General features: G+C 33.3%; 1 protein-coding gene across 5 annotated transcripts in view; it reads left to right on the top strand.

Annotated features, from left to right (window-relative positions):
* The window catches only part of LOC134841451 (tyramine receptor Ser-2-like), a 76,477-nt gene that overhangs the window by 43,503 nt on the left and 6,073 nt on the right, over window positions 1-26,901 (top strand). For all 5 annotated transcript variants that reach the window (XM_063857450.1, XM_063857451.1, XM_063857452.1 and 2 more), the window contains exons 3-8: window positions 2,752-2,948; window positions 15,312-15,424; window positions 22,267-22,439; window positions 22,897-23,197; window positions 25,714-25,924; window positions 26,329-26,469. In XM_063857450.1, coding sequence (XP_063713520.1) covers window positions 2,752-2,948; window positions 15,312-15,424; window positions 22,267-22,439; window positions 22,897-23,197; window positions 25,714-25,924; window positions 26,329-26,469 — 1,136 coding nt within the window. The remainder of the gene's footprint in view (window positions 1-2,751; window positions 2,949-15,311; window positions 15,425-22,266; window positions 22,440-22,896; window positions 23,198-25,713; window positions 25,925-26,328; window positions 26,470-26,901) is intronic.

The raw sequence follows: 26,901 nt of genomic DNA, 5'->3' as shown, positions 1-26,901 counted from the left end.
TACCAGTTTTATTGTAGTAAAAAGGTCTTTAAAGCTTCTTTGAAGCCTTTCAAGTCGACAAAAATCCAGATGTCCAAAACTGATTTACATGTACTCAACTCCCCTTTTGAAGACACACAAACATTTTTTAAAAATTTTGTTCTCTATAAAAAACTATCCTCTGAACAGAAATAGATTTAAAATCATGCATGCGGTGACATAAGGCATCACGGAGGTGACATTTGTTTTCTGGGAGGGGTGATTTTTGGGAGGAGAAACTAATTATTTATATTCATTTCTGTCCATTTCTTTGGGAGGTGTGAACTTTTGGTGGGGAGAAGTATTTATCGTTATTCATTTCTGTCTCAAAACAAATATCTGAATCTGACATTTTATCATTGCAAGAAGCGCATATTCAATTAATTTTTAGATATTCTCCCAAAAACTGACAGTGTTGACAGAACAGAGCATGACATCCTATCACACATCTTTGGCTTTAAAAAAAATTTATTGAGACATTTATTAAGATGTTTTGCTCAGAGTTTTTTAGTAAAAATTTTTATTTAACGGCTGATTAAAGAGTTTTTCAATTTTTTTTCTATATTCTTCCGAGGATGTTTTAGTAATATGTATGAGTTTTCGTTGAACCGCTTATTAAAGGTCTTCCATCCATTTTTTTCTCAATTTATGAAAAATGGGACAAACTAGATACCATGGAAGTGTTTTTTTAACAATCAAACTTCATTTTTTTTTGTTAAAATTTTTTAACCGAATTTTTTTGCAGTAACTGAAAGATAAATAATTTTGATCTCAAAAAAACTAAAGGTGCTCCAAGGTGATTATTTGAAAGTATATGAAAGATAAGAATACCCTAGGCTCAAATATGATTATTTTTTGTCTCAACCATATAATCTTATTTTTGAAAAAATTACTAAAGGGTTTCAAAATTGTTTACATTGAGTATCAAATGTGGCCGACTAATCTTGTGAAAAACTTTTTGTTCTGAAATCTTGGTCAAATTGAATTGGGGTAAAATAACATCCCACTAATTGTGTTAGTTGAAGAAGAAAATCACTATGTTGTCAACTTTTGGCTTCTCTGGAGGACTTAAAACATGTGAATTATTTAAGTCAAATATTATATACATGTATTTTTTGAGACAATAAAGTAAACAATCTCCCCCTATATCAATTTAGGAGGGAGATTTTTCACTCGGTAAAATGCAAAATTTTTCAGCCAATCAAATTTGAGCATAGTACATGCAGGCCTTATGGCTTAAATTTGCCATTAAATTTTAGGGGAGATGGTTCACTTGAATTTTTAAGGGGGAGATTGTTCAAATGGGCCCTTGAGACACCTGACACTGCTTTGTTTTTGGAATTTGCTTCGATTCATGATTTTGCGTGTCTAAGAGCCTTTCTCTTCTGGTTTCTTGCTAGGACTAAAATTATATTCTTTCGAACGGCTAATTAATGTCTTCCATTTATTTTTTTTCTATTTTTCTCTTTTTGATAACCAAAAAGTTTCTTCGATCATAAGTCAGAAGCTCAGTTGAGTAACTTAAGTACAGTCGCGAGAACTTTAAAATTTATCAATTAACCAGGAAAAGTTATTTTAAGAAAATAATTCAGCTCTTTCCATAAATGATTTTGCTCAGAATTTTATAAAATTTATTTTCGACTTGATTTTCCCAATTTTTGAGCAAATTTACCATGGATTAAGCTGAATGATTCTTTTTCAAATAATTTTCCGTGGTTAATTGCTTATTTCTAAACAGTTTTTTTTAAACAAAGAACTGGTATTTTCTTACCAAAATTGTTTTTAGTTAAATTATTAGTTCAGTTTACCAACCCGGGTTGAGCTCACATTGAAAAGTAGCGATAAAAAATTGAAAAAAAAACAGCAATCCCCATCGATGCATTATCGATGTTCATTGCCAAAATAGCAAATTTTATCGCTATTTATCGCGAATTTGGCTTATTCTCAGCAATGAAACAGCAAAAAAAATCTATCAGCATGAGCAAAAATAGCGCTCTAACAGGGTTTCGCTCCCCTAACCTTCAGATATGTAGAAGTACATGCTACCTCTGTGCTACCAATCCTTAAAAAAGTTAAAATGTAAAAGAGCTTATCTACTAAATCTCTCATTTGAAAGCTATTAGAATGAGTTAAAATTTCTTACGTTTTAGCGATGATTTTCAACGGAATCATTAGTGGGCTCTTTTCCAGTTCCCCCCTTTCAAATTCAATTTTGAAAAGTCTATTTAACGTTGTCACAATGCAATGAAATTTGGCGTGGTGAACAAATGGACAATTCTGAACAGATTTGTTCTTCATACTTTACAGCGTAACATCACGCATTTAGCCGTAATAACACGTAAAACAAATATAAAACTCGGTGTTTTGAAAGGGGGGAAACTGGAAAAGAACTCATTAGTGAACTATCGCAGGTTTATCTATGCAAAAAACTCTGAATTATACATGAATCAGCGCTGGAAAATAGCGATCACTGGGATACTACAGAAAAAGCGATAATTAACGGTGGGACTTCAACCCGGGAACTTATCAATGTTTTTTCCCACCAACTTTGGCGATTTTTGCGATTTTGCATGTTTATCAAAATTACTCCGTTTTGGTTATGAGCGGTTTCTGTCTTCGGATCTCTTTGACTATATCATCTCCCCCTTTAAAGAAGTAAGTCAGCGGTTAAGCATATTAGAATTTAAACCCCCTCGCAAAAGGGGATACAATTATAGAGATCCCTGTTTTCAGGCAACAGCGTGGCTATTTGGATTCTGGTGAAGATGTTGCGCACCTCCAAGACCCCCACTAATCTGTGCATGTTGAATCTGAGCATCGCAGACTGGGTGTACTGTGTGTTTGTGGTGCCCATCATAGCTGACACCCTCTGTGGCTCACCCCTGTCGCCATGGCAACGTCTAGGCATACTAGCAAAACCACTTTGCAAGGTTAGATTGAAGGTCACTTTACTATTTCTAGATCAGAGACGTTTGAAAACGGACCATTTGATCTGAAGACGTTCTCTCTGGCTTCACTCTGGGATTTAGTTATTGGCAATCTCACTTACAAGTCTACTAATCTGTGAACCTCATAGCAATTCGTTTTTTTTTGGACATTTAATATTATGACGACTATTATGATAGTTATTACGATTAAAATTATTATGATTATGATTATTTTGATTATTATGATTAATATTATGATTATTATCATTATTATTATCATTATTATGATGATTTAGGATTTAAATTATTATGATTATGATTATTATGATTATTATTAATATTATGTTTATTATCATTATTACTATTATTATGCTTATTATTAGTATTATGTTTATTATTACGATTAAAATTATTATGATTATGATTATTATGATTATTAATCATATTATTATGATTTTTGTAATTAGTTTTATGATTATTATCATTATAATTATGATTATGATTATTATTATGATTATTGTGATTGTTATTACGATTAAAAATATTATGATTAAGATTATTATTACTATTTTTATGGTTATTAATAAAATTATTATGATTAATATTATGATTATTATCATAATGATTATGATTATTACTATTATGATTATGATTATTATTAATACTTTTATTATTATAATTATTATCAATATTAGGATTATTATTGTTATCATGATTATGATTGTTATTTTTTATTATTATGATTCTTATCATTTTTATAATTAATATTATTATTATTGTTCCGACCATTTGAATAATGGGGAGAAACTTTGTATTCGTATGTTTTATGGGTTTTTCTCTTTTTTTCCTACGCAAAATCAGGTACCACAAATAATTATCGGAATGGTTTGAATGATATATCATAGTAAGTCCCATCAATCGTGATTTGAACATTAAAAAATTTCAAATTTTTTTTTCACAGTGTCGAGAAAAACGGACACTTTTTTCTACATTTTTTTTGACATTTTTTTTTCGTTTTCTAGTCATTTTTCTTCCCAAAACTATTTTCCGCAAAGCTTTCAAATATGCCGAAGTTTTTATTTTCGTTCAGATCTTTTTATCAGACCATGCGGGAAAAAAACGACAAAAATGTGATAAAAAAACAACAAAAATTTGAAAAAAGACTGTGGTCAGAACATTCTGTGCTACTTGCGCAGTGCGCAGTAACCGGCTGTCCTCGTTGTTATTATGATTATTATGATTGTTATGATTATGATTATTATGATTATTACAATTATTATCAAAATTACGATTATGATTTTTATCATGATTATGATTGTTATGATTATTATTATCATTGTTATTATGATTATTATTATTTTTATAATTGATATTATTATGATTATTATTATTATTGTTATTGTTCCGACCATTTGAAAAATGGGGAGAAATTTTGTATTCGGATGTTTTATGGGTTTTTTCGTCTTGTTTCGTACGCAAAATCAGGTACCACAAATAATTATCGGAATGCTTTGAGTGATATATCATAATAAAGCCCTATCAATCGTGATTTGAACATTAAAAAATTTCAAAATTTTTTTTCACAGTGTCCAGAAAAACTGACATTTTTTTCTACATTTTTTCGACATTCTTTTTCGTTTTCTAGTCATTTTTCTTCAAAAACTGTTTTCCGGAAAGCTTTTTTACTATGACTTTCAAATATGCCGAAGTTCTTGTTTTTGTTCAGATCTTTTTATCAGACCATGCGGGGAAAAAACGACAATCATTTAAAAAAAACAACAAACATTTGAAAAAAAAAAGACTGTGGTCAGAACATTCTCTGCTACTTGCGCAGTAATCGGCTATCCTCGTTATCATTATGGTTATTATTTTATTTCTTACCGACTTTCGTAACAAAATTAGGGGAATATTTGTGCTCGGGGTGGTTTCTTTCTTCAGACCAATTTGGAATTTTTAACTAGCCATTTTGACGGAATTATTTTATATCATCCAAAAGTAATTGTTGTCTTGAGCTTATATTTGAAAAAATATTTCGTTTTTCATAAAGTTATGGGGGTTTAAGGGTTGCCATTTTGGCCAAATTGGGACAATTAACGCGCGATATGTTTCGCGCTATTAACGCGTAAGCTGATGTTTAATCCGTCTTAGAAATCGTTGCAAATTGGTTGAAGGAAGTTTATTTGCCATAATTGGATTATTACTAGGAGCGCAATCTATCACTTTGTACTTTATATGGCATATGGGGGGATGATTTTCACAATAAATCTCAAATTAAGAAAAAAAATTTGTTTTATTTGATTACATTTAGTTTTTTCATATTATTACTGCTTCGTAGACCTTAAAAGGCAGTCGGAACATTCAAGGCTTTGTCCTGCTGATACGAGCAGTCAAGTTATTATTATGTTTTTATTGCAATTTACAGGTCACTGTAGGTCTCAATTTCGATCGCTCCACGTGGCGTCTTTCTTGAGCAATGTTCGGTTGACCAACTCAAAAAACAATTTTTGGTTGCTCTCTTGAAACTTAGTGAATATTGGCGCTCAAATTTTAATTTTCTTCTGAATAAGGAAAATGAGTCGTTCAAAATTGAAGCAGTGAACGAAAATGGCGTGCGCTTCTTAAATCTGCATCTGTTTTTTCAATAAACAAATCAAACTCAATTAAGTTTTACTTTCGAATCACTTGAAGCAGAACAGTCTATTTAGACTTAATTTACTTTTCAAAGTAGCTTTGAGATTTCAAAAATCCTTAACACAAATTTTATTGCCCTCATTAAGGAAGTTATTATCGATTATTTTTCTTACTGCAACAGAAATCATTTCCCAACTTGAGCAGGTGATTTTCAGCTGACGCTCACGATTTTGAGATAAGCAGTTATGTAGTTTTAATTCAAATTATGGCATCATAAACGATTTATTGCTCGCACCCACTTATCGATAAACTATTGATCAAAAGTATTTTCTTCGCTAAAATCAAGTTCATTTAGCTATGACAGAGAACTAGCTGGCATAGTGATCAATATAGCGACTGCAATAACGAGCTGCACAAGCCAATTTTGAAGGAAACAAAAATCAAAAACACTAATCATTTCTCGAGTTTTTTGTTCTATAAAGTTAGTGTAATCTCTCTTTGGCATTATTTACGACGGTCATTTTGGTCGATCAACCCTAATTTTTTTCTAGGAGCACCGTTGGTGCCATTATCAACAAAATTTGCAAGGAATAAGTTACAAAGGCGAAGTAATTTTTAGTGGCGTCTTTTTAATATATTTTTGAGACGGCTTGAAAACTAATAAATTAAAAACAAAAATGTAGCCCTCAAAAATTCATGCCCACTTCTGGTTGACAAATTGTTTTTCAAGCAACTTTGAGCATTTTCTAAAGAAATAATTATGTTGTTTAGTCAAACAAAAAACTTGAAATACTGTAAAATTCAGTTCTGTTATAAAAAAACTGGAAACACAATTAGACAAGACCCTGAAAATTATAGAAAAAAAATCAATATCTTCAGCAAAATATTTTGTCACTGATCTTGCTAATAAAACTCCGATCAAAGTTTAAGAAACTGAAAAATTCTTTTATTATTACAGGTAGTTTCGAAAGAAAGGAAATTTGATGTTTTTTTTATACTAAAAACTCTTAACAATTTACGATATCATCATCTTTGAAAATATGCAAAAATTAGGATGCTATTTAGATGCTATACAAAAACATTTGTCGCAGAAATGTAGGATTTTTTGTGGTTCCAATATTGGCCGAAAATAATGGAATTTTTTGGTTCGTATTTCTTTTTCTTATCAAACCAAAATTAGTTTCTTATTTCATCTGAACAACATTGATTTCCTGATCTCAAATATTAAGTTGTATCTCCCCTGCATTTAGTTTTTAGCAAGTTTTATTTATGCTTGGTATATTTTTTTATTCAGTCAATTTTCGACGAATGAAATAATATTTTTAAGAAAAAATTTTTATGCCCCATTGAAGATATCGACTCCTTGAAATAATATTTAAAAAGATATTTTACCTCCAATCAATTGTTGCATAGTTTTGAGAGTTTAAAAATTGTCAAATTGGCCATGCTCTGGACTAATTTATGCGAAATTTGAAAATTTTATCCATAATATTGAGAGCGTAACGCAAATTGTTGCGTGGCGAATTATCCTGCCTAAAAAAACTTTCCAAATCAAATTGAGGCTGAGTAGTCGGTCGTATTAACTTCGTAATATTCAAATTTTCACACTTGTTGTTTGAAGTAGTCCAAAATTTAATGTTTTTTTTCTCGTTTCCCAAATAGGGGGCAGTCGGAACATTCAGGGCTTTGTCCTGATATTCGAGCAGTCTTGATTTTATTTAATTGCATTTGGCAATTATCTATACCCGTATAATTTCAAAATTATCGTAAAGGCTTGTTTTTTCTTATTAAAAACCTTTTGCATCTAGATTGTATTTTTTATTTTTTTATTTTTTATCTGCTTTTTGAATTATATCTGTTTATGGTCTAGGTTAATGAATTGTTAACTTATAATAAAAAATGTTCATTTTGATTAATTTTGTCTGAAAGTTCTTATCAAAAGTTTACTTTGACACGTTTAAAGGCTGCCGGCCGGATTACTCAAAGGTTCTATCACGAACGAACAGTGTTGAAATCCCTCGGATCGTAAAGTGTTCATCCACTCCTAAATCTAATCTCTCTGATAGAAAACAGTTTTTTGCCCTCAAGGTTTTCGGTCAATTATGAGCCGGAGTCCCAAAAGGGTCAATAATGTTTTCCCGCTCTGTGAAAAAGATCTGTCTAAAGCAGTACTGAACTCTAAAGCCATTTTGTTCTCTGATGATAAAAACTTTCACGGAGAATTGAAGAACGTTGAAAACATTGAATGCCATCTTACAGAATTACCATCATGAATGAAACATAAAAATGACACTGAAAATAGAGAAAACTTAATTTATGAATACAAGCGGAAAAAATCCAGCAAGTTAACTGGAACAACCGCTTTCTTAAAAAAGATCCAAACTGTCTAATAATTAGGTCTAATCATTGGCCAAAAACTTGCTTTTTTTGTAAAAAATTATACACTTAGTTAGCAAAAATTGTAAAGCATTCATCTCAATTTTAAGCAAAACAAAAAATTGCTGGACACATCTCCGTTACTTTAAAAAAATTTCTTGACAACAAAACTGTTCCTTGTTTGAGCTACATTTAAATGAAATTCCCAAAATTTCTAAGTAAAGTTATACAATCTGAAAAATGCTGTGCGTACGAAATCAACTTAATTAAAAACTTTGAAGTCATTGATGCTAAAGAAGAAGAAACAGCGCTCAATTGAAGTTGCAAATATGGTTTTATTAACCCAAACTTCATGTTAGGAATTTATGTGCTTGGGGTTTTGTTCGGACTAATTTTTGGAAAAAGTTTTTGCAGTGGAGATGGCACCTCGATACTACTTTTTTTCAAGCATGAGCGCTAAGCACTAAACTAAATATACTCTTTGAGCCAAGATAGACTACTTACTCGGTTAGTAATTTAGAAATTTCATCTATGATGCTAAAACGCTGCGCAAACTTTTATCAACCAGCACACAAAGTTTTCTCAAACTGAAACCAAACTATTTGGTTAAATTATTTCCCTTACGACTCAAAATTTAATAATTACTTTTTGCGATATCGCCTGTTCAAAACTTACTATTTATCAATTTTTTCTGATCAAAAATTGCTTAGACTAGTCAAAAGGCGGTCGGAACATTCAGTATTTTTCCTGATATACGAGCATTCTTCATAACGTTCTGCGTTTGTTTCATGTAAGCAGCTAATTGTTCACTGAATAATTATTGAATATAAATGATTAATAAATATTTTATAATACCATAGTTGTTGCTCTGTCCTATGCAATTTTGTAGAACCCAGTTAAAATTAATGGGGAAGAGGGGAATTTTTCGTCCCATATAAGTTAAGTTTTGCTGATTCTATATTAAAAACGTTTTTTTTTCCAATCAGTATTTGATTACTATCAAATTTTATTAGAGCCAATATGGGAAAATTATATTGCCTGCTCTTTTTTATCCAATACCATTTTTTTCCTGAAATTTAAATCAAGTTTTTCAGCAAAAACTACTTTAAATTGGTTTTTGAGCCATCAAGCAATCATGCTTTTAATAATTTTCGATTTTTGAAAAAAATGCAGAATCTTTAAGCCTGACTTGGTTACTTCAATAAGACAACTTTCGACTTAACTAAGCGCTTTTGACAAAATGTTTCAAAACCATGAGAAAACTATCGTTATCCTGAGCTCAACCTTTAAAAGGATTTTTTTGTGCTCGGAGTGTCTTTTTCTTCAAACAAATTTTGGATTTGTAACTAACGCTTTTTGGCAAAAATTTTTCCTTGGAAATTTATTGATAAGCTGCGCTCAAATTTGAAAAGATATTTCACCTGTGTTTAATTTTTGTAAATTATGAGGGATTAAAGGTTGCTTATTTGGTCAATTGGGAAAAAATAACGCGCGATGAGTTTCGTGCTAATAATGCGTCAGCGGAGAGTTATTGTTTCAGCTATAGTAACAAAAGTAACTGATTATTTGTGCTCGAAAAAAATTCCGTAATTTTTTTTTGATTTCACTCTTGTTGTGTTGAGCTTAAATTTGAACAGATTTTTCCTTTGTAATTAATTTTCCTAATGTTATGGGGGTTCAAAGATTGCCATTTCGGCCAATTTGGGAAAATTAACGCATGATAGATTTTGCGCTATTAACGCGTAAGCGGAATTTCAATCCGTCTTAGAAGTTTTTCCAAATTGCTTGTTTACCATAATTGATTTCTTACAGGAGCGAAATCCATCACCTTGTACTTCATATGGCTTGTGGGGTGATGATTTTCACAAAAATCTTATATTTAAAAGTTTCACTTTATCTTATTACTTTTACCTTCTCATGTTATTACGGCACTATAAACTTTAAAAGGCAGTCGGAATATTCAGGGTTAACGTGTGGATGGATAATTTTCAAAAAGTAATTTTAAAAAATCAATTTTTTTATGGCTAACACTACTCCAGAGACCGTAAAACATGGTCGAATCCTGCAGAGCTTTGCCTTGATACGATCAGTCTTGTTGTTTTGACATTCGAAGAAAATAAGTAACTTATAAGACCTGGTTCGTTTTTCGTTTTGTCGACGGATTTTTTATCAGCCAAAACTATTTTTTGTCCCAAACTCAAATTTGAAAAGATATTTCACCTGTGATTTTTTTTAAAGTTATGGGGATGCAAAAAAGGAGGCAAATTTGGCCAACTTAGGACAATTAATGCGCAATACATTTCGTGCTCTCAACTCATTTGCGGCGATTTAATCCGTCTCACATGCAAAAAAAAGCCAAATCGACCAAAATGGGACAATTTATGCCGCGATAGAATTCGTGCTCTAAACGATTTTGCGGCAATTTAGTCCATTTTAGAACTAGTTCCAAATTGAGTTGAGGCAACCTATTTGATCTTTTTAATGCTTTGCTATATGCAAATGATAAAGCTTTGCGCTTAAAATAGCGTGTTGGGCGAAAAAAAATTCAGAGCAAGCACTATTATATAGAGCTTATGAGGCATTTGGAACATTCAGGGCATCGCGCTGATACGAGCAGTATTCTTATTGTTATTGCAGTTATGAACAATCTCGTTTTTTTTTAAACTCGATTCGTCATGTTCATATGGTAATACGGTCATAAAAAAAATCTTAATCTAATAAAACTAACGGGCTTAGCGTCTACATATGATTTTTTACTAATGACAGCTTCTAAAGGTTTGTCAAAGAAAACAGGCCGACACTTTCAAAGTTTTCGATTTTTAATAGAAACAAATTAAATTACGAAATATTTGTTTCAAAGGTTCCATTAGGATTTATTGTTCCGACTAATCTAGGAATCGCATAAATATCAAATTATGGCTACCATTTGCTAAAGAGCTTTGATTGGGGTTTTAATTTTAACTGTCGAATGAATGGTTTAAATTGGCATCATATTTTTTATAACAACTTCAAATGAATTACGATCTATTAAACTTTAGTGAATTTGAAGTTCAGGGTAGTTAGTATATTTTGTCTACAAAGTGTCTTAAAAGCGAAGCGAAGGAACCCCAGCGGTATGGGTATAATAATTGGAACACCCTTCAACTTAATTTTGATTAATGGGGTTGAACTCGTTGGTCCACCGTAAGTGATCCACATGTAAAACATGATATATTGAGACGTGTTTACAAACCCAAAGTATTTAAATTAATGCGGAATTGATTGCTCTTTATTGAATGAGAGTGTTTCTTTTCCGTTTGCCGTCCATTGCACCTAAAACATCAAACATTGTCTCAATCTAAGTTTACGATCTGAGGAAGAACTTCAAAGGCCTGAAAAGTTATTGTTTGCGACCCTTATTGAATTGAATAAATAATTTTTAGCTCTTGAACTTCATTCGATTAGAGATATGGTCTTCTGGCGAACCTAGAAAATTCATGAGGGGGCGGGGGTAGTGATGTTCAAGAAATGCTTGAAAATCTGTACTTAAAATCAGCAGTTTCATTGTTTTGAGCCTTGCCTTAAAACCAACATGACTGTTTGTATCAGGGCAAAGCACTGAATGGTCCGACTGCCTTTTAAGGTCTATGGAGCAGCAATAACATACAATTTAAATCTAGAAAAAAGATATGAATTTTTTTTCTACATTTGAGGTTTTTTTGTGAAAACCATACCTCTACACTTCTAGGTTTCCTTTCTAATAGATTTTGCTCCTAGTAACAAATCAATGTTGGCAAACAAGCTTACTTCAACCAATAAGGAACAATTTCTGCGACGGATTTAGTATCCGTTTATGCGTTAATAGCGGGAAATACATCTCTCGTTAATTGTCCCAAATTGGCCAATAATTTCTAAACCCTGTAACTTTATAAAAAATAATCACAAGTGATTTATTTTATAAAACTGAAGCTCAGGGCAACAATACCTTTTGAAAAAAAGTCCGACAAAAATTGCTTGTTAGAACAAGAAAATTTGTCAGCCTAAAAAAACCATCCCGAGCACAAATATTTCGTTACTTTCGTTACAACTGTCGGAAAAACAAGACTGCCCTTATCATGTCAAAGCCTTGAATGTTTGGACTGCCCAATAACTGGCTCACTATCTGATAATATCAAATTTTAAGTGTTAAAATTTGAGTCGTGTATGGAATTACTAAAATCAACAAGACTGCTCGTATCAGGGTGATTTCTAAGACGGATTAAATCTCCGCTAACGCGTTAATAGCGCGAATTATATCGCGCTTTAATTGTCCCAAATTGGCCAAATTGACAATTTTTAAACCCCCGTAACTTTACGAAAAATGATCACGGGTGAAATACCTTTTCAAATTTGAGCTCAGGACAACAATACCTTTCGAAAAATATAAAAAAATTCCGTCAAAAATGGCTAGTTAAAAAGTCGAAATTTGTCTGAAGAAAAAAAAAACCACCCCGAGCACAAATATTCCGGTACTTTCGCATCGAAAGTCGGAACAATTAGCTCGCCTTAATTCAATTTGGGATGACTTTGTGGTGCGGGATAAGTTGACGCGCGTAAATAATAAAACGAACAAATTAGTTACAACTCACTTCACGGACAGCAATAAGGCAGAGATTATATCGCCTTTGAATTGTCCCAATTAGCCATACCTGCAATGTTTAAGCCCCCATAACTCTAGAAAAATTAGTCACAGGCAAAATGTTTTTTAAATTTTGAGCTCAGAACAACAATAATGAAAGGGTGATATAGGAAGTTTTGTCAAAAAAAGCTAAACATAAGTCGAATATTGTCCGAAGAAAAAAACCACCCCGAGCACAAATTTTCCGTGAAGTTCTCTACAGTGAATTTATCTATTGTCAAGTGACAATTTTTAGAATTAGAATTCAGATTGACATTTGTTGATTTTGCTCTTTAACACTTTTTAATCCGCATCATTAGTAGTATCATTACGAGATATCTCAGATCTCAGTCGCACTAATGGTACCCTTCGCAGTTCCCTAATTGCATGGGTTTCGCCCAGGTAGACACAATTAAAAATAATAACTTCCGACATAATTCTATTTGAATTATCTAATTAAACCGTCATTTTGTGATCCAATTTGAAAGCAACAATGCAACTTGGAAATGTGAAGAACTAATTTAAAAAGAACAAAAATTAAGTTTTCCTATTTTGCTTCATTACGGGAAAGTGCAATGTGTTACACTGGCTTTTATATGAAAATTGTTTTATTAAAAATTACAAGCAAATAATTTTGAATAAAACTGATTTTTTCAATTCATGCGAAATGAAAAAAAAAACAAGCCCCGGTCAGGACCTGAAACTCTATGTTCCTGAGCTTCAAGCTATCTGCTACACTATTTTCATCGGGTTTTTTTTCTGTTATGCGGTCTAAAGTTAACAAAATTTTCGGTAATTGAACCAGTGTTTTCAATGAAAATCTAAACAAATTTTAATTGGCTGGAAGTATTTACAACCAATCAGACTAGAGCATTTTTATCCAATTTTCAAAGTGTGAAAAAAATCAAATTTGAGCTGTATAAAAGAAAAGCCCCTTTCATCTGACAATGTGTTTAGCAAGAATTTGATTTGAAAAAAATGTATGAATATCAGTGTCTTTTTATTCGATTTTCTTGGCAATAAAATCATGGATTTAAAAACGAATTGGTTCAGAAGGAAGAAGAAACCATCTAATCAGGTGTCTAACTTAAAAAAACTGAGCCATGACATTATATCACTTTGTTTTTATACAATAGGGCAGAAGTTTCATTTTTTTTGCTTAATTTTCGGATTATATTTTATTCAACAAGGGAGCATCTAAGAAAAAAGCTATTGTTAGTAAATTTTTTTGGAAATTGGCCGCATTTTTCTAAAGCAACAGAAAATAGGCTAAAGGCAGGGGCGGATCTAGGATTTTCTCGAGGGGGGGCGGATTTTCAAAAAAAATTCCAAAATTTTGACGACCTTTTTTTTGTAGGTCGACCAAATTTTGACAAAAAAATCGCGTTTTTTGGCGCGCGCTCCCCCTCAAAGTTAGTATATATTAGCGCCGAAGAAATTTAGGGTCGGTCGGCCAAAAATGGATTTCTGAAAAAGTGTCAAAGGGGGGACCCTTTGGGTCGGCAGGGGGTCGAATCCCTGAGGGAAAAGAGCGTCTACTCCCCCCGCCCCACCCCCCCCTAAATCCGCCCCTGGCTAAAGGTCAACAAAGTTTCATTGTCAGAATTGAGAACCCAAAAAGATAATTTGTGCAACTTGTGAAATGTTGAGGAGAACTTTCCACCATCAGCGCCGTTAAATAGTGTATACGGCCCTTACAATGGCGCGCGCAAAACTTTTTGGCAGTGGAGGGTTTGAAAATTTTTGAGGTTTTTTGAAATTTCGAGTTCTGCTGAAACCCCAGAAATATCATCTTTGCCATATTAGTTCCCGGTTTTTTTTGGGTGGGGGGGGTCGTTTTTGAGCTTTTTCGGAAGTTTTCGACAAAATCATCACGTAGTTTCTGCGCCGCGCTTCCCTCTCAAATTTATTATTCAAGGACAGAATTGAGACGACCAGAGCTGAGAGAGTGAGGGGGGGGGGGGGGGGGTTGGTCATAATTTGATATGCTTAAGCAAAGGGGTATTTTCTACTTCCTCAAAAGTAAAAGCACTCAAATATCTACAAAAAATGACTGACAAAAAGAAAGCTTTACCCGGTCGAGTTCTGCGATTACCTTCAGTTTTTTTTATGACTAGCCGAAAGAATTTCATTCTGTGACCTAAATTTCATATTCGGTGTAGGGTTTTATAGACGCGGACGATTTGGGCACATATCAGCACATTATGGTTGCGATAGTCTGAGAATTAATTGCAAAAGCCTGTAAATTAATTTAGTGGCGACAGCCTGGAAAAAACTCTGAACCTGAGAAGGAAAATTTATAATGCTAGATATGACTATCACACTAAGGTTTTGAATAGAAAAAACTAGCTCTGAATGATTCCATACTACGCTTATCTTAAACTTGGCACAAGTATGATAGTTGGGTCCCTTGAAAATATATAATAGGTCCCTAATTGTCACACCTGTGCGCCTGTACCTCAAACTACGCTAGTCTAAAACTGCGCTCAAACTACGCTTTTCGAAGCAGGAAAAATGAGAAAAGTTACAGAATTTTTCGGAAAATATCACAAAAACGTTTTAAATAAAAAAACTACGCTCTGAGTGAGGCTATGTTATTAGACTTAAATACAAAACTATCATATAAGTCTCCACTTATGTTCGAACCACACTCGCACACATATCACGACCTGAGACATTTCGGAGAGGGTTTATTATGCTATTTTCATAATTGCTGTTTGTAGATGTTTCTGATGTACCAGACCCTGATGGTGTTTGTGTCCATTTACACCATAGTGGCCATGACCATTGACAGGTACTTGGCAGTTGTCCGGCCCATAGAGTCCATCAACTACAGGCAAGTACACCAGCCATTACATCACATATTATGTAATCAAAAGGAGCTAATGCGAGAATATCACACGATTACCCGGGTTGACGTCCATAGAAAGAAAACCCTTGTCATACAATTTCATATATGGCGTCTATGAAAAAAATGCTTGTCATACAATTTTCATCAAAAGTTTAAAAACTGTTTAAAAAATTGTTAATACACCTTTTTATTCTATTTGGCCATTTAAAGCTTTCTGGTCATGTAAAATATGATGAAAAAATTTTGGATGAAAAAATGCTTATTATACAATTTTCATGGATGAAAATTGTATGATAAGCTTTTTGTTATAGAATTTTTCTCTTCAAAAAACTCTAAAAACATGTGTGGTTTATTACATATGAAGTTGTTGAAGGCTTTCAATGGCAAAGAGTATTTAACTATCAAAAACACGATTTTAAATTTCTTCGAAAAAAGCTTATCTTTAACTTTCATATATGAAATTGTACGATAAACATTTTTTTGAGAAAAATTAGAAAATTCAAAAACCATTTGAAGCCTTGTTTGTAGTCAAAAGGAGCTAATGCGAGAATATCACACGATTATGTAATCAAAAAGAGCTAATGCGAGTCAAGCAGTACAGTAAAAAAAAAGTTTCCTCAAATAGGACGACAGACATTTTAGCATATCAGATTTTTGATATTTTATTTATATCTCTATGTCTGAGCAGTTTGAAGTCAAAATTGGGCCTATTTTGAGCAAAAAAGGGCAAGTTATGTATTGAATTGCTCCAAATCGGCCCAATTTTGACTTTAAGCTGCTTGGGCTGGGAGATATGTACAAGCTTTTAAAAATTAAAAACTGAATTTCAAAATGAATTGGAGTTTTTCTTGCTTTGACAAATTAATTTTGTAAAAAAATGTCTATTTATTTATTAACTTTCTTCTACAGTCACGGGATATGAAAACTACCAGTTTTCGCTGACAATTGATATGTTGAATGAAATTTTTTTCACGTTTCCGCAGTTTTCTTGTCAACTACTGAAGATTCACATTTAGAAAATTTATATATGGTGGATACAACTGTTATTTTAAAAAAAAAAAACAGCTGAGAAAAAAATTTATAAAATTTTTTTCGAGGTGTTTTTGACCCTTCGGCGTCGGAGAGGTGTACGTAGGGCAAAAAATTCTGTAATCAGCCAAAGCAGTTTGAAATTCTGGACTAAAAATTGATAGTTGGAAAAGTAAGGATACAAATTAAGCCCTCTTTTAGGTTTCCTTTCAATAAAAAAGAATACAAAAAACTTGAACAGCTACGAAATAAAAATCAACTTGAAAACTAAAGTTTTATGTCCCGTGACTGTGTAACTCATGGTTTAACCAGCTATAGGAGATAGGTTCGAGTGATAGTTTTCACGCATAATTATATGCCAAAATACCTTGATTTGATTTCTTATTATGTTTTTATACTAAAACCGCATCAGTCGCAATTATTTATTCAATTATTATTTAAAACACTGATCTTGTTTTTTCAACTCTCTAGTGCAAAAAAGAGCGGCTCGTTAACAAGATCAAGTCAGACATACAAAATCTCAATTTTCAATGTTATTCAAGACATGCAAAACTGATCGTGTCAAGGCGAAAAGCTGAACATTCCGACGGCATTTCACTGTCTATGGAGAAGTATTCGTTTAGATAAAAATTGATGGAACTTTAAAAAAACAATTTCCCCGCAATCTTTGCTTATAAATACAATATATTACTTTTAGCATATAGCTAAACAGTAAATAGATCAAATAGCATGCCTCCAATAATTCAATTTGGAAAGATTTCTTAGACGGATAAAATCTCCGCTTAAGCGTTAATAGCACAAAACTGCGCGTTAATTATTCCAAATTGGCAATCTTTAAACCTCCATAACTTCACAAAAAGCAATCACAAGAGACACATTTTTCTGAATTAGAGCGCAAGGCAACAATACCTTTCGAATGATTTAAAAAGTTTGTCAAAAAATGTTAGTTAAAAAGTCGAAATTCTTGTTTGGAGAAAAAAACATCCCGAGCACAAATTTCCCGTCACTTTTTTTTTCGAAAATTGGAACTATCAACAACAAGTTAAGCAAGCTTACTTGATATCCTCCCTATCATGCTACTTAGAATAACGAAAAGTCTAAAATTTTATTTATTTTTTCGTTTTCAACAAAAATGTTCTAAGAAATTTGTGTGATGAGAACAATAAGCTATTTTCATGAAAGCGGTTGTTTTTATTTCACCTTTGAAATTTTTATGTAAGACTTTAAAAATGATTTTAAAAAAAATAATTTAAGGAGGCACTTAGCACAGTGGTAAGGTGTTCACTTTGAAATCGTCAGATCGTGTATTCGATCCCATGCCATGGAAATGATAGTGTGTGAGGACAAGCTCTCACTTGACCTCCAGCTTCAGGTCTACCAAAACCTGACCAAATTTGGCTGCAATAGTGGTACCACGTAAAAGTTCTGGACGCAAAAAAAACTGCTTCGCTCAGCAAAATAACACTGTCTGGAATGTGGGGAGATATTACAAATGGACTATCCTCTACAGGACTGTTAAGGCGTACTGATAGCCCATCTGCGATTCGCAGGAACTACAATTATTATTATTCATTTTAACGGGATTAAATTCAGAAAAAGGAAGGTTGTACTTCAGTTGTGTTTTATTAATAGATTGATTTAATAAGGAAACAAATATCAAATATTTCTGAAACCTCCCTATGAATAATTGCAGCGTCTTGAAATTCTAAGAGTTTTCATGTGAGATCTAGTTATAGTTCGCTTCTCTTGATTGCTTGCCCAATATATTGCCCAAATTGGTTTCTTTAGTCCAAACGTGATATGAATAATAAATTCCTGAATCCAATTCCATTTTTTATGGCGATTTGAATAGGATATAGCAGGAAAGCTCTCCTATTCATGAAATTGAAAGCTCTGAAATTAAATATTCAGACTTCCCACTAAAAAGCATTTGAGTTGGGTGGGAAAAAAAACAATCGATTTTTTCATGGTGGCAAATTTAAGAACTACTTGAATCTTCTTCATCTCAATTGGCTACAAATAAGCTCCGCCAACAAGTTAAATATCCAATACTTGGCCACAAAATGATAAAACGCCAACTAATTGAGGGACGGCCTTGGATTTATCAACATTGTTATCTTTTTCTCGAGGGTTAATGCGGTACACAAAAAGAACCTGCATGCAAAAAGTCAGAGTAAAAAAACTAGATGCTTCATAGATTAATTTTTAAGCTTCCTTTCAAAAATCTATTATATCTCAAGCATGAACAAACTTCAAGCAGTGCTGAAAAATGCCAATCAAGGAAATGTCTTACAAATTGATTAATTATTTCAAACATCCGTTTGGATTACCTCAGGTGAACGGAGATAAACCGGATTCTTCAATTTTATCCCCGCCTTGTAATCAATTGCTTTTTAAATCAATATGGATTAATGCGCTGTCTGGCACGTTGCATGAATGAACGTAAGCTGAGGCTAAGATTTTTGAAGTTAGACAACGTAGACTCAAGTATGGTATTTTTGAACGCATGCTGTCTGCTAAGAAGTGGCGTTGTGGCGCATCGGTAGTGATGGTGCCCAGCAACCATATGATTGCGGGTTGAAATCGCAGGTGCGCTGCAATTTTCAAGGTTAGCTCTTGTAAGATAGCCATAGTTCATTTAATCTTAAATAATTAACCTCCAGGTTAGGCTTCTGGCTGGTTAACTAAAAAAGGTCGCTGTCTTTCTTATAACAAAGAAAAGATGGTTGAAATAAAATTCGAGATAAATTACTACAAACAATTAGTCGTATAAAGTTATAGTTTGATTCCACCTATGTGAGCACCAAAAATTTAAAAGTATAACCGATTGCCATGCAAATAGCACATAAGGTTCTGACCACTTTAGTTGAAAAGAAAATATTAATAAAAATTATAATGTTTTTTTGAAAGCAAAAAGTGAATTAGTAAAAAATGAATGAATGAGTGGTAATTAATAGCCAACCATTGTTAAAGTTTTAGTATGTTCAAATGTGAAGAAAACTTCCAGTCAAATTTCTCAATCTCACTTTGTTTCAAAAACGAAAAAATCTAAACCAGTTTTTCTCAAGACCCAAACATTTTTTTAAAAACTTTTCAGATGTGAATCACCTCTGAAAAAGCATTGGTATGATATTATAATTCACTCACTTTTGAGCTTTCTCTGAATTAAGGGAAACAAACGCTTCGAGACATTTCTGTGTGACAAAAGTGATTTCCGAAACTTTTCTGAAAAAAGTTATCTTTTCAAAAGTTGCCACTTTATTTGAAAAACTTGTGAATAAAATGTTTGCCAGCCTAATATAAAAAAGTTTTAAGCCATGCAATTAACAAAAAAAATAATGGACAATTTTCAAAAGAAAACCTGCGTCCTTCAGAAAAATCTAATAAAGCCACTGATTGTAACCTAAAAAAATTGATAATACTTGTATTAGTCTGAACCCTTAATAGTTTGAATGGCTATATTATTGATTTTTTTCTGATAGAAGGAAAATTTGTTTGGGGTTAAAAATTTTGAATTTTTTTTTCTGTTTTTGCCAGCTCTTATCTTTCATTTTTTTTCGCGTTTAGAAATGGTATCATAGTTAAATCGAAAAACCTAATATTATAGTACCCGAGCGATGTAGCTGGAAAAATTATTCCAAATGTTATGACTGAATAGGAATAATCATAAGTGAAGCTGATGGTTTCAACGTCAATAAAGTCTATCTGAAAATATAAAAAGTCTTTCAAAATTGGATTTATTATATCGAGTTATGATTGTTTAACGATAACGCTCAAATTTAAAATGCTTCAACTAGCCATACAGTCTTCTGCTTACCCAACGTTTGCAAATTTTCTTTTTGAAATAGTTTTTTTTTCTCGATTTTGTTTTGCTTCTGCTCAACTTATGCGTTTCAAACAAGCTCACCTTAATACTTTGAAAAATGCTTAACTTAAATATCGTTTCAAAGTTATTTTGATGAATATTTTTGTTTATTGTGCCACATTGTCTCAAAAAAAATCCTGCTAATTGAAATCTGTTCTAATCGAAAGTCTGGTTTTCAAAACGACGAAAACTTTTTTAAAATCTTTGTAAAAAATCGGTCAGATTTTTCAAAAGTTCAAATTGAATTGTTTGAGAAAGAATGATTGTTCTAGGCAGTTCTAGAAAAAATGAGCTTTTTTTGAAACTCCAAGTCTCTTTAGAAAAATATTAAGAGTTCAAATTAATGGGTAGGCGCTCAATTGGACATCTGTAGCTCACTGGAAGCCAGAGACGAGTCTGTAAACTTGTTACACCTTGTAAGTGGATTCCATCTACGAATATTTGTGTATTCTGCGTAGAAGTTCCTGTAAGATTATTATTTTTGGCGCATTAATTTTATTTGCGGATTCCGCAACAAACAAGTATGGCTATTATTTTGGTTCCGCAAATAAAAGCTTATTCAGCAAATTGTAAGCTGCTTCAGCTAATGTAAGAGGAATTCACAAATTTGTAATGTATATAAATAATGATGAAAAAAGATTTCTCAAATTGTAAGCAGATTCTGCAAACGTAAGAGGATACCCTTAAACTAAAATTTTTAAGGTAATGAAAATACATTGTTTGTGGATTCCACAAAATTTTCGGACCTCTCAAAGTTTATTGCGAATTGCACATGTTTGCTGGTTTTTGGAGCTAGTTTAGGCAAATTTTTTTTTTTCTATCTGTTCGTGCGTGGATTCCAAAACGGCAAAGACGATCAAAAAATTAGCAACCTTGCGTATTCCGCGACAAAATTGTTTGTTTAGCGTAATGAAAGGGTTTTGAAACATTTTGTTACATTTTCTTAAAAAAAAAATTTGTGTTTATCAATCAGTCTGTGTTCTATGCATATTATAAGTTTCTAATAAATTTTTGAATGCTTCAAAGACCTACTGATATAACTATAATTCATACCAATACCACATAAAATCGGGTCGTAAATGTGTCTCAGGTCTTACTGTTTTTCCAAGTTCAGCGAATAATCTCTCCTTTCATATTTTCTTATTTTCGATCAACAAACTTTAAAATGATAGACAGTTAATCCAAAGCGCAGAATGTTCCGACCACAACAATAAAAAAAATAAGTTAAAAAAATCTAACTTTAATTTTATGCAATGACGGGCAAATAATGTGGAAAAAAATTGTTAATTGAAATGTAATAGCAGCTAAGTTAATCCAAAAATCAAAATGACATTTTTCAAACTTGCATCGTGTCACTCGCAATTTGCGTGCCGTTTAGTCTGAAAACGGAAACTTTCAAAATCAAGCTTTAAGAACTTCTTCGTAGTAGCAGCTTCGTTGAAGTTAATCGTCAAAAAATATCTTTTTTTTTGCTCCTAAAGACACTATATTTTGACATTATTTGAAATGACATGCTTGAGAACCATTAAATGTTTTTTCTTGATACTGAGAATGTTTTTACAAAATTTTGTTTTATGTTTTTTTTTGTGTGTGTAGGAATGCGCGCAACTCACAATGAGACTGTTTTTTGGAACTTTTTCCTCTCTTTATTTTTGTGGAATACACGTATTGGGTTCGTGTGTTGGGTATTTTTTCTCAAAATTGAGAAAATTTTTATAGAAATTTTTCTGATGTTTCTTTTTGTTTTTAGGAATGCGTGTAACGGCGTGCGTGTGTTGGGTGATTTTTCGACACTGAGATTGTTATTTTTTAACTTTTTGTTCTGTTTCTTTTCCTGTAGAGGAATGCACGTATTGGGTGCGTGTAGTGGGTACTTTTTCTCGACACCGAGAAAGTTTTTATAGAATTTTTATGCTAGGTTTTTTGTTTGTAGGAATGCACGTAACTGTGTGCGTGTGTTGGGTGTGGTTTGGCTGGTGGCTGCCCTGGTCTCTCTGCCCCACTTCTTCACTGGATACATCTACTCAGACTCCCTCATGAACACTTGTGCCATCAAGTGGTCCTCCTACGACAGAATTCTCTCCACACTACTACCACCCAACTCAGGTAAGCCCCTTTCAGCCTTCTTTCTAATTAAGACTATAGAGACATTTAAATAAGCTCGCACAAGTACATGCCAAAATACATGCAATTAATTCCAACCAGGTGCAGATCTGGGGTTTTCTCCAGGGCGGAGGATTGTAGTGGGAGGCGTATAACGAACAACTTCATTCACTCAAATGTGGCTTTAAAAACTGGAGATTTCATATCATAAACTACGCCACCAATTAGATAATTTTGTCGATAATTTTCAAAATTTATTTTCAAAGCCCCCTCAAAACTGAAATGTTCTTACGATGATCATTCCACTTTGTTAATAATTTCAGATAGTTTGATTAGCCAACTTTTTTAGAATCAATTGACAGTTTTTTATCAAAGATATATCATTTTTTTCAGTTTTCAAAAAAATCAGAATTTCTTAATTGCTGAATAATGTTTGTTAGTAAAAATACATGTGTTGTAGCAATGAAAATGTGGGCAGTGGTTACTTTCCTGTTCACATATGTGGTCCCACTTAGCATGGTCGTTGGTCTATACCACAAAATACTCACCACCCTAAAAGAGAGAGAACAGAAGAAACACTCGGCCACTATCACTGCAGCAAACAACAGCAGTTATAATAACAATAACAACAACAATGACAATATTGCCACTAAGAAAAAGTCGCCAGTTGCAAAAAATCCCTCCCCTGCCTGCCTGATGATCAAAAACACGAATGCGACTTCCTCGACTGATAGAAAAAATGATGGCCCCACTTATAACCAGTGAGTTTAATTGAAATCTTAATTTAAAACTTATCAACAAAATAAGCAAAAACATTGCATGTAAATCAAAACCCGGGGCTTAAAATCAGCAGCGACTCTCCGTAAAAAGTTGAACAGCTTGTGTGACGATCCTTTTCAGGGCCGGATTTAGGGGGCGGGATGGCGGTGCATACGCCATTTTCTTAGGGATCTGACCCACTGTCGACCTAAAGGGTCCCCCCTTTTGGTACTAACCTATGACATCCAGTTTTACTGTCAACCTAAAGGGTCCCCCCTTTTGGTACTAACCTATGACATTCAGTACTAACCTATGACACCGACGCTCAAAACTATCTAAAAGCGCCTTCTAAACGCGCCTTCTTTGGTTAAAAACATCCAAATTTGCCTAAACACGCGTTTTTTGGCCTGTTTTTTTTTATTTGCCTGCGGTGCAAAAATGTTGGTCAAAATGAGATCTTTATAATGATTTCGGAGAGCTGGAAACATCAATTTGATTGACCAAAAAAACCTCGGGAAAGTTTTTAAAAATTTTCCAAAAAAATTCGCCCCCCTGAAGAAAATCCTGGATCCACCCTGATCCTTTCACTCGTCTTTAAAGGATCTTGATTGATACAGGGGCGGATTTAGGGGGGGCGATGGGGGCGAACGCTATCGTCCTCAGGGATTCGACCCCCTGCCGACATTAAGTGTCCCCCTTGTTTGTACCATTTGAGATATACATTTTTGGCTGAAGGACCCTAAAATTTTTCTAAAAGCGCCTTTGGCGCTGATATATACATTAATTTTGAGGAAGGAGCGCGCGCCAAAAAAACGCTCTATTTTTGTTCAAAATGGGCCTGCAGTGCAGAAAATTTGACCAAAACAGGATATTTTTAGTGTTTTGCGAGAGCTCGGAAAATCTGTTTCGTTGACTTAAAAAAACACGGCGACGAAATTTTTCGAAAACTTTTTTCGAAAACATTGAAGGAATATTCTAGTTTTTTTAAGAAAGCTTTTGAGCATGAAAATTTTGTGCGTGAAACAACAAGTTTGACCAAAATTGATATGAAATCGAGCAAAATCGAATCAAAACAAAACGTTTCGTATCAGGGCGAAGCCTTGAATGTTCCAACTGCCTTTTAAGGTCTATAGAGCAGTAATAGCTTGAAAAAAGATGTAAAAAATTAGAGGATATTTTTTTGTGAAAATCATAACCCCAGGCGTCATATGTGTGCAAAATGACATGTTTCGCTCCTTGAAACATATTAAATATGGCAAATCAGCCTCGTTCAACGAATTAAGAGAGCGATTTCTAAGACGGATTAAATCTGCGCTTTCGCGTTAATAGCGCAAAAATATATTGCGCGTTTTTTTGTCCCAAATGGGCCGATATGGAAATATTTCAACCCCCATAACTTTACAAGAAAATATCACCGGTGAAATATCATTTCAAAATTAAGCTCAAGACAACAATACCTTTTGAATGATATAAAAATTTCCGTCAAAATTGGCTAGTTAAAAATTCGAAATTTGTCTGAAAAAAAACAACCCTCCTGAGCACAAATATTCCGTTACTTTCGTTACGAAAGTCGGAACAATAAACTGATGCTTAAGTCATTGAAAAATTCAGATACGAGAACTTTGGAAATTTATGGCAAATATTATGGAAGAATTCAATTTCATTTTCCGAACTCTTCCAGAACACTAAAAAGATCTTTTTTGGAAAGAATTTTTGGGCCGTTGGCAAAAGTTAGAAAAAACATTGTATCTGCGTTTTTTTCGGCGCGTGTTACTTCCTTAAAAATATTAAATATTGGCGTCGACGACTTTTAAAACATTTAAAAGTACGTCAGCAAAAAATTGATTAGATACCTTTAGAATATTCGTCAGCAAAAAATAAATACCTTTAGAATATTCAAGAGTACGTCAGCAAAAAATGGATGTTATACAATCGTAAGAAAGAGGAAATTTTTTGGCTGGCGAGGAGGAAAGGGAGTTTCCCACTAAATCTGATACTCTGCTTACACCAGTAAATTCGAGAAACTTTCAGATAATTTTATCGAAATTGCATCTTTACAACACTAAGTTCTGCACAGTGTCAAAAAGATTGAAGATCAGAACTTTGATTAATATCATAGAAAATGTGTATGAATGGTTTGTGGGAATTCATTTTGTCTTTTTAATTATCTAAAAGTTGAATAGGGTCAAGAGATTGGCTAAAAAATACCAAACATAAATACAAACATTTATTTTTGGATATCTTATGTTGGTAGTTGAAAGTAGAAAAATACCCACATTCAGTTGAGATGGTCGAAACATGTAGGCTTGGGTGTAGCAACATCGAGCACTTTTTTTCGTCAAGAAAGTCGAAGAATAACTGAAATCAGCCGAGACTGTCAAAAACATACGCAAATTGGACGAGTTGGTCAAAACATTCGGTATATCAAATAATAAATTTGAGATACCGAATTTTATATTTTTATGAATAGATAATCAATACATTTGATCAACCGCTTTCAATTCAGTTTCTACTATAGAAATGGAGCAGCATATCTCTCAGTCGAGACAGACTTGGAGCTATCAACGTCCTGTGCGGGGACTGATCCGGGGTGTGTGGTTCGACAGAAAAATGGGGCGAGCGCAGGAATGAGTCAGCAAGCAGTGGCTGCTCGCAAGCGGAACGAGAGGACAGCCAAGCTGGTGATGATTGTGGTATCCGTATTTGCAGTTTGTCTCCTACCATTCCAGGTGACCAAGAAAAAGACCAAAAAACAGACAAAAAAAAACTTTTTTCGAATTATTTCCGATTGTAACGCCCCAGGAAAGCAAGCTCAAATGTTTTTTTTTGTGCTCAATTGATCAAACTATTCAAAATTTTGGCATGTTAGAGGGCGATGGGGAGCGTCTCCGCCTCTCAATCGAAAGGTCGGATGTTCGAGGCCCACCATGATCCATGCTCGTTGCTTAAGGATGAGGCAACCTTACCCAGCCCACAAAATTTATACTTCATATATTATTCATTTACTATGCTTTCTAATGGGCTCTAATCTTCAATCATCATTGCGTTTCCTGTTCTGGCAATTTTGATAAAAAGATTATAAGCATTTGCTATCAATAAGATTTTTTTTGCATTGAGATTGCATGTGTTTTAGATCCAGTTCCAGCTGTGGGCTTTTCTGGACACTGAAGCTCTGTATGAGGCCAGTCCTCTGGGCTGTGAAGTGAGTCTCAGACTGGTCTATGCATTCTTCTTCCTCAACAGCATCGTCAACCCATTCGTGTACACTTTCCAGGTAACTTACACTGTCACATCTATATAGGGTTGTTTTCTTGATGATTTTTTTTCTTTTTTTCCGACTTTAACGCCGCCCATTTGAACTTCGCTTTTGAAAAACTCATATAATATTGTCATAAATCAATGAGACTTGGCATGGTGAACATACTAACTATTGTGAACACATTAATTCTTCATTCTTTCTTCACCTTGTATCTTCAAACAGGTAGTCATAGTTAAACGTGAAAATAAAAAAATAATAAAAAACTTGAAATAAGGGGTGGAAGGGGTCGGGGTCCAGGGTGGAAAAATGCCTTGATTTTCAAAAAATGAAAATTTTTTCGACCTGTTTTAAAGTCAATCGAATATTTTTTGAGCTCACCGGACACACCCGAATTAGGCTATAAAAATTGAGCAACAGGCTCTCATTGGAAGGCTCTGACTATAAAAA

This window comes from Symsagittifera roscoffensis, chromosome 3 (genome assembly GCF_963678635.1).
Source record: "Symsagittifera roscoffensis chromosome 3, txSymRosc1.1, whole genome shotgun sequence".
NCBI classification, from domain to species: domain Eukaryota; kingdom Metazoa; phylum Xenacoelomorpha; order Acoela; family Convolutidae; genus Symsagittifera; species Symsagittifera roscoffensis.
The sequence above is the reverse complement of the archived record's forward strand: the minus strand, read 5'-3'. Positions and strand labels throughout refer to the sequence as shown.